General features: G+C 47.1%; 1 protein-coding gene and 1 long non-coding RNA gene across 11 annotated transcripts in view; one reads left to right on the top strand and one right to left on the bottom strand.

Moving 5' to 3' along the window:
* Positions 1-12747, top strand: part of CTNND1 (catenin delta 1) — a 57407-nt gene that overhangs the window by 31033 nt on the left and 13627 nt on the right. For all 10 annotated transcript variants that reach the window (XM_081877341.1, XM_081877342.1, XM_081877338.1 and 7 more), the window contains 3 exons: positions 1037-1108; positions 1600-1758; positions 2684-3216. In XM_081877341.1, the coding sequence (XP_081733467.1) occupies positions 1037-1108; positions 1600-1758; positions 2684-3216 (764 nt within the window). The remainder of the gene's footprint in view (positions 1-1036; positions 1109-1599; positions 1759-2683; positions 3217-12747) is intronic.
* Positions 471-8778, bottom strand: LOC309351114. Its single transcript, XR_014160695.1, has 3 exons — positions 7582-8778; positions 5627-5748; positions 471-816 (listed from the first exon to the last, which is right to left on the bottom strand). It is a non-coding gene; the product is annotated as an uncharacterized lncRNA (long non-coding RNA).

The raw sequence follows: 12747 nt of genomic DNA, 5'->3' as shown, positions 1-12747 counted from the left end.
TTTCTAGAGAACATCCTGGATATGGGGATCTTGGTGTAAAAAATAATAATAAGCCAGAGTTCTTCATTTAAGCTGCTGTAGAACAATCAAAACTTCCTTGCCCTAGCTGCTCATAATGGCAACCCTCGTTCTTTGATAGCAAAGTGCCCTCAAATTCAGACACACCAGGATGAAGTAGCATGAAGGAAATGTCTCAGGTAGATGTGGAGAAAACCCCCAGATGACTTTTTTTTTGAGGCTTTTAAGCCAAGCTCATCTTGCCTTTCCCTTTCTGTTTGATTACTGCTAGCTATTTGCGTTTTGTACTTCTCAACCTCAGGGGTAGGGTTGAGGAAGTAGACAGCGCCAAAGGATACTTATTAAGCTTGCGGTTGCTATTTTGAGTCCTGTTTAGTTCAGAAGTTCTACCCCAACAGGGATGGAAACTGTTTGGGATGCACACAAGAACAGAGCTGCAGGGGTCTGCAAGGTGGTGTTGAACTTGAGTGCTCTACTTGGAAGATCCTGCATTTAATTCCTTTTCACTCTGGAGGGGAGAGGTCTGCTGAGATGGGTCACCCTCGTTCTTTTTGTAGGATGGAGATGGGACTTGAGACTTTGGAGCTGTTGTGGCCATGGGCTGCTTTTCCCAGTCTCTGAACTGTTTTCTCAAGGTGATCTTCCATGTGCTTTAGTTAGCTCCCTTAGTTAAGAGCTCTTGGTGCCTTTTGGGTTATGGCAGCATGCAGTCTTTTTTAGTTCTCTCTGCATTCTGCATTCTCTCCCTGCATTGGGTTTCATAGATGGACAGGAGAACTTGTCCGTTTCTCGCTCCACCTGTGAGGAAGCGTAAACCTCTTAAGGAGCTACCTAACACTCTGCAACCTATATGTATCGTGTTACTTGCTAATTGCGCCAGACCAGCCTTCTAGCTTCTTCACTTTATGGTGAGCCATAAACTCAACCAGGGCTGAACTTGCCACAGGTGACTTCCACTCCCCCCCCCCCTTATTTCCCCTGATTGTGGACACAAATGCACCACTATTTTCTTTTACAGAACGGCCGTTTCTTGGGCAATGCTGACCTGGAGAGACAGAAATTCTCTGAACTGAAACTCAACGGACCACAGGTAAAGAACGGAACTGAAAACTTCTTTCTGGCAGGTGGCACTAATTTGCTGAAGGTGTTGTTGCTTTTTTCAAGGGGATCTAACCTGATGTGAAATTTCGGGCTGGATTCTTTGAGGTTCTCCAATCTGTAGCCTGTGGTGGGTGGGATGGGCCTACGTTTTTCCTCCATAAAATGTTGAGAAACTGTTATGCACGTGGAGAGGAAGTCTGAGTCACTTTCTCTCCTACTCTTGCGTTGAATGGAAAGCCACTCAGTGGTTGACGTCCTATTTTGTTGCATGAATTTACTGTGGTTTGAACTGGAACTTGGGTTCAAAAGCCTTAAATAGCAATGTCTAAAGAGAAAAAAAACCCTTTTTGTGTATGCGCTTCCTGAGAGAGAGACTGGGTATTAAAGGGAACTTGGCAGGTTGTGCCTGGCTTATGGGAAGTGTGCAGAATTGTCTGGGCAGAATTGGGCTGCTGCTGATCTGTATCTCCGTCTCCTTAGGACCACAGTCACCTCATATACAGCACCATTCCCAGGATGCAAGACCCAGGACAGATTGTGGAAGAGACCTACACTATGGAGGAGGATCCCGAGGGTGCCATGTCAGTTATTTCGGTGGAGACCTCTGATGATGGGAAAACTCGCCGTACAGAGACCACGGTGAGAGGCTTGAGAAGAATTGCAGGTTCTGATGTTGTGAAATGTGCCCCTTATTTAGTAGCTGGGTTGGGAAGAGATTAGGCTTGTGTGTACCAGACACTCGACAGCAAAGAACCACTGGGGCTTAGAACACCCAAACAAGCGGTGTTTTAAATTTCCATTAGTGGCAGCTGCCTCTATGCAGTGATCTAAAGTAGTTTTCACTGCTTCGTTTGTTATCCCCAAAAGTCTATGCAGGCACAGTGAAGGCAACTTAATTCACCAGTAGAGGGAGGTCTGCAGGATTGCACTCGCTCCCCTCCCTCATTTCTGGGAGCATGAATTCAACCTGCCTAGCCTAACTGCCATTCATGTTTATTGGTGGTGATGTAGACAGCAGACAGAACTCACCAAGGTAACCATTTTAACAGAGGAGCAGGATATAAGCTGGGCAGGAAGGAGGGAGCATGTGATTCTGCCACCAGCTCCTAATAGCTTAGCCAGGCTTAACCAATGGGCAATATTGCATTGTGCTTAACCAAAGTGTCCCAGAAGCAGGATTCTGAGAACTGCAGCTCTGCCAGTTCTCTCAGCAAGAAAACATTTAGGGTTGGACTTAACTCGCCTGCAGTGCACAAGTTTTGCAAGCACCTGCAAAGCTTTATGAAAGGTGTACCACCATGTGGTGTTGAGCTTCCCGCTTACATCATGGCTAATGGCAAAGGATGATGGGAGTTGTAGTCCAGCATCTGGAGGGTGCCACATTAGCTACCCCGCTGTCTAGAAAGACGGCCCAGAACAAGAGCCACGGAGGGTAAAAAGAGCAAGACCATGTGGAAGTAATGGGGAAATACCACAAAGAAATCAGTGATTCCAGCTTAGCACTGACTACTTTGGGGTCAAAGGCGCTGGCAGGTGCCTAACAGCTCCCGTTACTGTTGTGTAGGTGAAGAAGGTTGTGAAGACCATGACCACGCGCACAGTGCAGCAAGTTCCTGTTGGCCCCGACGGACTGCCTGTGGATGGCTCTCCAGTCCCCAACAACTACATCCAGACCATGGATAGGAACTTCAGGAAAAACACCAATGGCGGCCCTGGGGCCTACATGAGCCAGCCGGGCACAGCTACCCTCCCGCGAAACTACCACTACCCAGACGGCTACGGCCGCCCGTACGAGGACAGCTACCACGGCAGCGAGCACAACTACGGCAGCCTGTCCCGCGTGACACGCATCGACGAGCGCTACCGCCCCTCCATGGACGGCTACCGGGCCCCCAGTCGGCAGGATGTCTATGGGCCTCAGCCGCAGGTGCGGGTAGGGGGAAGCAACATGGACTTGAACCGCTTCCACCCAGAGCCTTACGGGTTGGAGGACGACCAGCGCAGCATGGGATATGATGACCTCGATTACGGCACCATGCCAGACTATGGTACTGCCAGGCGGACTGGGACTCCCTCCGACCCCCGCCAGAGACTCAGGTAGGAGCATTCTGCTTGGCATTCTAGGGCAGATGGTGGCAATGATTCTGCCATGATATAGAATCTGTTAAAGCGACGCTGGAGGGGTGGACATGTGCTCATTCTTGAGAAACATGGTGAAGACATGCTTTTACCATAGCTCTTTGAGACACTGCTGTCGTTCCGAGTGACAATGCAGTCTCTAAAGCGAGATTTAGAGTTGTACAGACTTGGCCTTGGGATTCAGGGGTGAGCAGAATTTTTCTAGAGGACTCTGCTCATCTGCTTTTGTCCCTTCAGTTGAAAGGGAAAAGGCTGAAAATGTTCTTTCCAATAAACCTTCCAAAAATGTGCCGCTGAATGTGTGGTGATAATTGTAAGGAGCTTGTGGCGCTTGTGGTCTTTTTGGCCTCAAGAGGAAGTATATTGAGAGCTCAGCGTGATGGCTATTTTCTGGGTGAAAAGTCCCCATTCACATGTTACCTCTTGCCGTGTGCTAAGCGATCATAAGCAAGCCACTCCATTAGTCCTCCTCTGCAGTATCCTCCACCTTCAATGTGGGGATGATACTAAGCTAGCTCTGCAGGACTCTTGTGAAGAATTCTTGAGTGTGTGTATGAGGAGTCTCACTAAGGTGCTAGATGAGGCCTAACTATAATAAGATGGCATCTCTGATGCCGGTACTATGAGGTACTCTTCATTCCTTCCCGTTGTGACAGTGAATCCTGTTGTCACTGCAGCATGAAAATGAGCCTTGCAGTTGCACAGCTGTGGGTTCATGCTTTCCATTGCCGAGAAGACCCTGACTGTATGAACAGCATTTTTCTGTTGCGCATACAGGTAGCAGTGATTGGTTCACAGGTGTAGAGCCAGGGGCTTCAGGGCTCTATATCAAGATTCAAATACTTGCATGGTGTATAAATCTTACTAAATAAATAGATAAACCTAGGGCTTACCAGTTTTTTTGTGTGTGGCCTGGGGTCATATTTGGAAATCTAAAACTGTCATGGTCACCACAAAATACCCAGTATACCTGAAGGAGCGTCTCCACTAGCATTGTTCACCCCGGACACTGAGGTCCAGCTCTGAGGGCCTTCTGGCGGTTCCCTCACTGCGAGAAGTGAGGTTACAGGGAACCAGACAGAGGGCCTTTTCGGTTGTGGCGCCCGCCCTGTGGAACGCCCTCCCATCAGATGTCCAAGAAATAAACAACTATCTGACTTTTAGAAGACATCTGAAGGCAGCCCTGTTTAGGGAAGTTTTTAATGTTTGACGTTTTCTTATGTTTCGATATTCTGTTGGGAGCTGCCCAGAGCGGCTGGGGAAACCCAGCCAGATGGGCGGGGTAGAAATAAATATCATCATCATCATCATCATTTCACACAGGAAAAACAGCCAGAACTTACCCACCACAAACAAAAAAACCTAAAACATGTAAAATGGGCAACATGCCCCCCAAAACAAATAAAGCAGACACATGCACATACACCCCCCTCGGAGAAACACACCCAAAGAGCAGGCAAAATACCCTCAAACAGATTTTTTAAAAGTTGACACATTCATGCTTGCTTTCTCTTGTATCAACCTAAAAAAAGGAATCTGCCGCCCACTCTCCAATCTCAGAGATTTAGCAGGCAGTGGCTTTTTTCCCCTGAGAAGTTTCAAAAGAAGGCTGCTGCATCATCTTTCTTCCTTTCCAGTGAAGAATGCCTCTGGGCTTACATGGGACCCAAAGGTGTTCTGGGAAATGGAAAGGGAGAGGTGGGGCAGCTGGCAGCCGGCAGCCGGCAGTTCTCTTTCCAGCCAGTGCAGCTGCTGCTGCTGCTGCTGAAGTGTAAAAAAATAGGAACAACAACAACAAAGTAGGTAGTGGTTGCAGTTGCCAGATGGGCACCAAGAGTTGGGTGTTCCGATGTCTGCAAGTGCGGCATGGAGGACCCCAGACTTAACCTTCTCTTTTCTTGTTTGCCTAATGGTGGCATAGGTTTACAGTCAAATGGGTGTTTTCAGATGGGGGCTTAAGGCTACAAATAGGTCAATGGCAACATTTTTAAAAAAATTGATTTCACCCAGAAAGGGTAAATCCCCCAGAAAGGGTAAATGGGGTGGAGATTCAGATTATAGTAGGCTGATGACACCGGCATTGTGTGGATGCTGCGAAAAACTTCTGTGTGTGAGAAGCACTGATCCCACAGTAAAGGCCTGTCCCCTTGCTTTGGTGTAGTATGATCTTGCGAATATCAGCTTCCATTGAAAAACCCCGCATCCCAACCACCCAGACTTAAATACCCTGATTTGTTGTGGAGACACAGGGTTGATAATTTATCTTAGCTATTCAGATAGAAAGAGGGTTGTTAAAAGTTGGCAAAATGGAGCTGAATAGTCGCAAACTCCACAGCATAGTTTCCATTCCTCTTCTGTGGTCTCCTACCTGTCTTCTGCTGCTTCAGGTCAGTTTCTGTCTCTGCCTGTCCTTCGCTCAGTGTTGACCCAGAGTATTCATCATCAGCACAATTTCAGTTCTGTTCACCCCCTTCCACTGTATACAGTATTCTGCAGATTAAAGTACATGGATTAAAGGCATGTAAAATGACTATCTTGTCTAATACTCCTTTGCTGGTTGACATTGCTGTCAGAGAGGAAGAATTTTGACCACCTTGACTAACCCCTGAAGTAGGTGACTTTGTCATTAATCGGTTGTGGTAGCCTTTGGCTGCAGAACTGAGGCCTAGAAGGGGAGAAGTGGTGTCTTCAGCCTGACTTGCACAGCTTCTAAACTCTGCAAGTTTTTGATGGAGCAGAGTGATGGCTTCTCTTGCCCGACTGACTTCACGAATGTTAACAATGGATGTATTGCCCAGGACGCATCAGGGCAGGGTGGGTTAGGGGAGGCTGAAATTCTGCAAAACCTGCTGCTTGGGCCCAGTGGACAACTTCATCCAGTTTTGGCTTCTCAACAGATAAACAAGATCTCCAAGAACGCATAGGAGATCTGTGTTCAGGATCTCCTGAGGATTCGCAAATTACTTCAGAGCAGCTGCAGTCCTGCCCCATCCCAGTTTGGACTGCTCTTGCTGGACAGGTGGTAATGGTGCAGTGTTTTGTTTTTCCGTGGAAATGTTTCTGTTTCATGAGTTCGTCAGGAGCAATAAAGGGATGTTTTGATGCTGTTTTTGAGCATGATTTGGTGGAAAGGTGGGATACAAATTTAACAATAACAAAAATAATGCCTGAAAACTCAGGATTGCTTAAAATGCCCATAACCTCAGGCTTTTTTTTTGCTGCTAATGCATGTGGCATCTTAAGTTTAGCCAGAGGAGTGAACAATTAAGCGACTTGCTCACATGATTATAGAAAAGCGGCTCCTTCCTGTGCTGTATTGTTCTGACCTGTGACCTGCACAGTTAACATTGATGCATAAAAGCTGCTCCAGTAGAATTTCCAAGCGTGGAGTTTGACTGCCAGTTCTGAAATTGCTGTGCTTTGTGCAAGCAAATAAAGGTTGAATAAACTATTTATTATTTATATTGATTATTTTTTCCACCTTTCCTTCGAGAAGCTCAAGGTGGTATATATACATGGTTCTTTCCCTTTCCACATCTTTATCCTCATGACAACCGTGTGAGGTAGATTAGTCTGAGAGAGTGCCTGAGCAAAGGTATGTTCATTGAGCTTCAACACTGATTGGGGATTTGAACCCTGGTCTCCTAGGTTCTAGTCCAGTACTCTAACCACTCTGCTACACTGGCTCTGTGGAATCCATGGAATTGTAGAGTTGAAAGGGGTTACGAGGGTAGTAGTAGTAGTAGTAGTAGTAGTAATAATAATAATAATAATAATAATAATAATAATAATAATAAATTTATTATTTATACCCCGTCATCTAGTCCAACCCCATGCAATGCAGGAATCTTTTGCCCAACATGGGACTCAAACCCACAACCCTGAGATTACTGTATTTTTCGCCCCATAGGATGCACCTAGTTTTTTTTGGGGGGGGGGAATAAAGAAAAAAAAAGTATTCCCCCCCCCAGGTGTGGGGCTGGGGCGGGGGAAGCGCCCCACGGCTAGCGGAGCGCTGCGCAAAGCCCGAAGCTTGGGGCGTGCTGAGCTCAGCTCGCCCCAAGCTTCTGGGTGCCGGCAAGCTCTCCGCTAGCCGTGGGAGAGCCGCGCGACTTTGAGAGCTGCGTCTCCCACAGCTAGCGGATAGCTTCCTGAAGCCTGGAGAGCGAGAGGGGTTGGTGCGCACCAACCCCCCTCACTCTCCAGGCTTCAGTGAAAGCCTGCATTCGCCCCATAGGACGCACACACATTTCCCCTTCATTTTTGGAGGGGGAAAAGTGTGTCCTATAGGGCGAAAAAAACGGTAAGTGTCTCATGCTTTACCGACTGAGCTCTCTCCTTGTGCTGCCACCTCCTGTGTTGAGCTGTGTGTGCATGTCTGTTGTCCATTCTCTTTCCTATGATGGTAACTAGCCAGATAACATCTTTACTTGTTCTGAGTAAGGAACTGAACTTTACTACTTTTTTTTTTAAAATCATTGTGACTTGGCAGCTTGCCCTTGTGAAGAAAGGCCTCAACAGCCTTTTAGTATGTTCAGTGTCCTCTAGCTCAGTAATCTGCCATGAAGGTCAGGAGACCCACTTGCAAGCATTCTGCTAAACTTCTGAGGCATGCACGAAAAACACCAGGAGGTGATGTGGTCTGACAGTAAGCCACTGTAGAGGATTGATTCCCCCCCCCACCCTGTGCTCTCGTATTTTCACACGGAAAGTCGGTACGGGTTGGTTTGCTGCTTTGAGACGATATGACGGTTTTGATGAAGTTTCCCAGAACAGCTGCCAGGCCCAAGTGTTGCCTTTTGAAGAGCCCCAGTTTGAATCCCATGCAGTGAGAAGGGAGGGGTTAAAGCTTGGACGAGTGTCTCTTGTATGCTCTGTGATCTAAGAGATTAGGGCATGTAGGGAACAGTATTTGTGGTTTCAAAAATAACCCAGAGCTATGCGACTGTCTTGTATGAACACGTTTTCAAGCTGGAAAGCAACTGCCAAGTCAACGGCGCTTTGCCTCCAGAAGGCAGCTTGGACACTTGCAGTCTGGTGCACAGTGGTCTTCAAACTTCCTTCCTTCAGGGACTTATTTCCACACTGACTTGTCTGATAAGGAGCTGGTATTTGCCTGTCCTTTTGTGTTTCAGTGGATATTAGGGTGCCTTCTATATTTATGTAGGCCACTGGCCAGGCCTTTCAGGCTGTGCTATTGTTTTGAATGTTCACTGTTGAATGAACCCCATGCAACAATGGCCATACAAGAAAGGGAGGTAATGGAAGCTTCATTGCTTTGCCATAGCAAATTTCCTTGATGGGTTTCCTACAAAATATACGCTGAAAACCACCAGTCTGAAGCAGTACTTTGGAACTGGGCTGGGCATCATGCAGCTCCTGAGGAATCACTTGTGAAAATCTATGAAAGCAAAAGCTTAATGCACTTTAAAACAAAAATAAAAAACAGCAGCTTCCTCATAGAATACAGGCTGTTAAAAATGCTGAAAAATTGGAAGTGAGGCATTAAGGCAGGCATAGGCAAACTCGGTGGCCCGCCAAATGTTTTGGGACTACAACATCCCTAGCTAACAGGACCAGTGGTCAGGGATGAGGGAGTTGTAGTCCCAAAACACCTGGAGGGCCGAGTTTGCCTATGCCTGCATTAAGGAGTCAGAAGTCACCCTTTCAGCTCTCATTACAGCTAAATTAGTGGGCTAACTCAAATTTGTCCTGCTTGAACATAAGTTCCCTTCCTCTTCAAATCATCATGCCCTGCAAATGTGACTTCAACTATGTTCTTGGTGTTCCTTAAAAACATGACATGAGGTTCAGCAAGAACATTGAACCACAAACCAGCTTGACAAGAATGTTTGCTACAGATATAGATATGAAATCTGAAATCATGTTGCCTGATAAGGGATGGGTCGTCCCCCCTAATTTGTGTTTGCAATTTATAGGCCACCCAATAATCAGAGTTCTCTGAGGCAGCTTACAGGATTTTTTAAAAACACACATAATAATAGAAACAACAAAATAAAACCAAAGCAACAGTGTTAAATCACAAATCACTTTAAAACAAAGTGGAGGAAAATAAATTTTTCAGCAACCAATCTGTTTAAAACCAATGAAAGTAGGGGCTCTGCCTTTCCAAAGCTGCAGTCTTCACTGACTAAAACCTAGTTGCTTTCTGGATTATTCCCATCTCTGCTTAAAGAGCAGGTGAATCTTGAAACCTGTACACTCTCATTCAGGCATTTAACTTTGAATCAGAGCAAACCATGACTAGGGAATTGGCTTCTTATTAGCTGGGCAGAGCAACATTTTCAGAGCAGAGGAACACATTTATTCGGTGGGAAAGTAGTTAGAAGCTGAATACTAGCAGTCAAGAGAACTCTCTCTCTCTCTCTCTCTCTCTCTCCCTCCCTCCCTCCCTCCCTCCCTCCCTCCCTCCCCCCTCCCTATTGTCTCTTTTTCTCTCCACTTTTTTGGGTGGGAGGTGCTGCATGCATTTTGCAGGTTTCCCACCTGCGTCTTAAAAACATGGAAATTTGATCATACAAGCAGTCCCACCCCCCCACCCCCCAGAATGTCTGCTTGAATATTTGAAGATGAAAATGAAGGCTATGCCTTCTGCCCTCCCCATGATTTAAGGTGGCATTCCTTGGGGCCACACACTCCTCAGTTGCCTCTTTCACCCCATGGGACCACTTGCTTCCTCCATTCCAGCTTTGGGACCACTCTGTCAGGATCCCACTCCTGGCCAAGGCTTGGGTATGGAGATCAGGCAGTATGCTGAGGTTATGAAGAAGTCCCTTCCTCTGACTTGGGCTGGTTTCCCAGCTACTCTGGTGTTGTCCATCAGCAGCTCTAATTGGTCTTGCACAAGCATCTCTCCCAATGTTGCTGCTGCTACCCACTTCCTTTTCTTTTCTTAACCACAGGCGCCAGAGCCTGATCTCGAGAGACCGTATACGTGTAAAGCATGACAGCTCCACTATGTAGATACAATTCCTTGTCCCTTGGGAGGCTCCCCAGTCCTGGACCAGACCACTAGTGTGAAGTCTGCGCTTTGCTACTAAGCGGTGGCTCCCCCTAAGTTGATTCAGCAAGGAAGCTGCAAAGGAAGGAGCTCTTCCCATTAGGCCCCCTTTGGCCCAACATTCATGCGTGCAAAACCACTCCAGACAGTGGGTGGAGGAGGCCTTAGGTGTACGTCCTTGGCAGTGCATCTGTGTGGGCACAAATGACAGGGTGTTGGAGATGCACTGTGTGTGTTTACACCCTGAAAGCAGGGTGGGCTGGGGGTTTCTGCTGGACCCCATTTCTGAAGGAGTCTGCGAAGATGCACATCTTGTTGCCTCCTTTCGGTTTGCGAAGCATTGGGGTAGTTTGGCAAAAGCAAAACAAGTCTTGAGTTTGGTCTCGGATGAGTAATCAACTTGGTGTGTGGGTGTCCAGGATAGAATATTTTTTTTTGGGGGGGGAGGAGGAAGTTGGGTAATCTTGACATTGCTTTCTTTGTGCACGCTTGGTTTGGGTATCAACAGTGTGGGCTTACTTGCTTTTAGAACCATGCATTGCACATGGGTATAGATAAGGACCCAGGGACTTGGTGCTGAGGATGCTGATCCAGGTTGCTGCATTTTAAATGGGGATTGGGGAAGCTTTGCATGCTTTACAGATTGGAGAGATGGAGCACAGCTTAACCAGCCACACACAACTCTGCTCCCAAAGTGGGAGATCGGTTCCTGGTGAGACTTCCCGGGTCCTCCTTGTGCAGTTCTGTTTCCAGCAGTAAGAATGTTTTAAAGGAATGTGGAGCCACCTGGAACATTAAACCTGTGAGGCTGATCTCAGGGTCAGGGGATCCTTGGCCATCTCCATCTTTACCTAAAAACCTTCCTTGGACACTGTTTAAGCTTCTTCCATGACTGTGAGGACCTGAAAACTTTTTATATTACTGTTGCAAAAGCTGAAGTGCTCTTGGTATCGAGTCTTGTCCTGTCTCCTGTGCTTGTATACTGAGTTATATAGGCCCCAAATGCATCCATTAACAGGAAAACCAAGTGTTAGAGGGACTACATTTCCATGAGGAGGCAAGGGTTCTGTTCCTTTAAGGCAGTGGAAGCATTGGTCTTCCTGCATGTTGCAGACCTTGCATCCATTCATGCCATGTGAATAGTTTGTGAAAAAAGGTATCCTGATGCTACAGACCCCTGTAACCATTTTGTCCTTGTGGCACCATGATGAAAGGGACTTATGCTTTCCTTGAGGATGTTAAAAACAGTCCCGAGACCTTTTCTACCACTCTCTCTCTCTCATCCCTTCCCTACCTTCACCTAGCCACTTTTCTCTTTCTCTCTCCTCCCTCCCACCTTCTATTGCTTCAGTCACACTTTCCAGGGTACAGGGTGTCTCTGAAGAGGGTGACTGCGACAGGTTGGGAATCTCATGGCTGAGCCAAGTTTGCAGTGCAGGTCTTGCTTTTATATTTAGAAGGGATCTTGGGGAGTTAAGCCAGCACCCTGCATGAAATGTAAGACCTCCAGAGGCATTTGCAGTCATTTGCTCCTAAGCAGATCTTGAGTGTGTTCAGCTTGGGTGTGTGGTAGCTCAGTTGTGCCATGTCAGAATTTGGTGTCCTTGAAATCTCACCATCTAATCTAACGGGAGTGTCTGCCTGGCTTAATTACTGCACACTGGAAGTATTGCAAAGCGGAAGGCCTGGCTGAATAAAGCACTGGAAGTCTTCTTCTGAATCTTGGGTGTGTTTGGGGCAGGAGCAGGTTGGATGACCTACAAAATGCAATGCCTGCGGTTTGACACAGATGGTGCCAAGTTGCCCTCTGGTGGCCAGGCTGCAGTAACATACGAGAAGTGTCTATATCTTAAAGAAGGCGAAAGGTGCTAGTGTAAGCTGCTGTCATTGTTATTGTCTGCTTCTAATTTCAAGACAATCCCAGCACTTGGGTGCTTGACCCCGAGAGCTTGTGGTCACCTATGTATCTGAAAACTTGAGCAAGAAAGGAAAGTCAAGGTGATGCAGGGAAAGAGGGCCTTCTTACTTGGTTATACTAGGAAGTTCTGTCACCACCTGTTCCTTGCAGCGGTTCTCAACCTGTGAGTCCCCAGATGTTGTTGGACTACAACTCCCATCATCCCTGAGCTCTGGCCTTGCTAGCTATGGGTGATGGGAGTTGTAGTTCAACAACATCTGGGGATCCACAGGTTGAGAAAGGCTGTGCTAGAGGCTTGGCTGTTCGGGCACAGCTTTTTGGGCCACACTTTCAGCTTTTAGCATGGCAGCAGTGGGGATGCTTTGGCATGACTGGGTCCCTGCGTTACCTTATCCTACCAAGAAATTTAAACAGGTGGTTGGTGATGGTGGAACCCCTTCTCAATCCTTGTCCCACAGGTCTCTTCTGTAGATAGGCAGACCAGCCTGGTTCCTGTCTGTAGCAGTTCAGCTGCTTTGGATGACTGACGGATCCTGAAAGTAACTTGCTT

This window comes from Podarcis erhardii, assembly GCF_964252035.2.
Source record: "Podarcis erhardii genome assembly, chromosome: 1".
In the NCBI taxonomy this organism is placed as follows: Eukaryota; Metazoa; Chordata; class Lepidosauria; order Squamata; family Lacertidae; genus Podarcis; species Podarcis erhardii.
The sequence above is the reverse complement of the archived record's forward strand: the minus strand, read 5'-3'. Positions and strand labels throughout refer to the sequence as shown.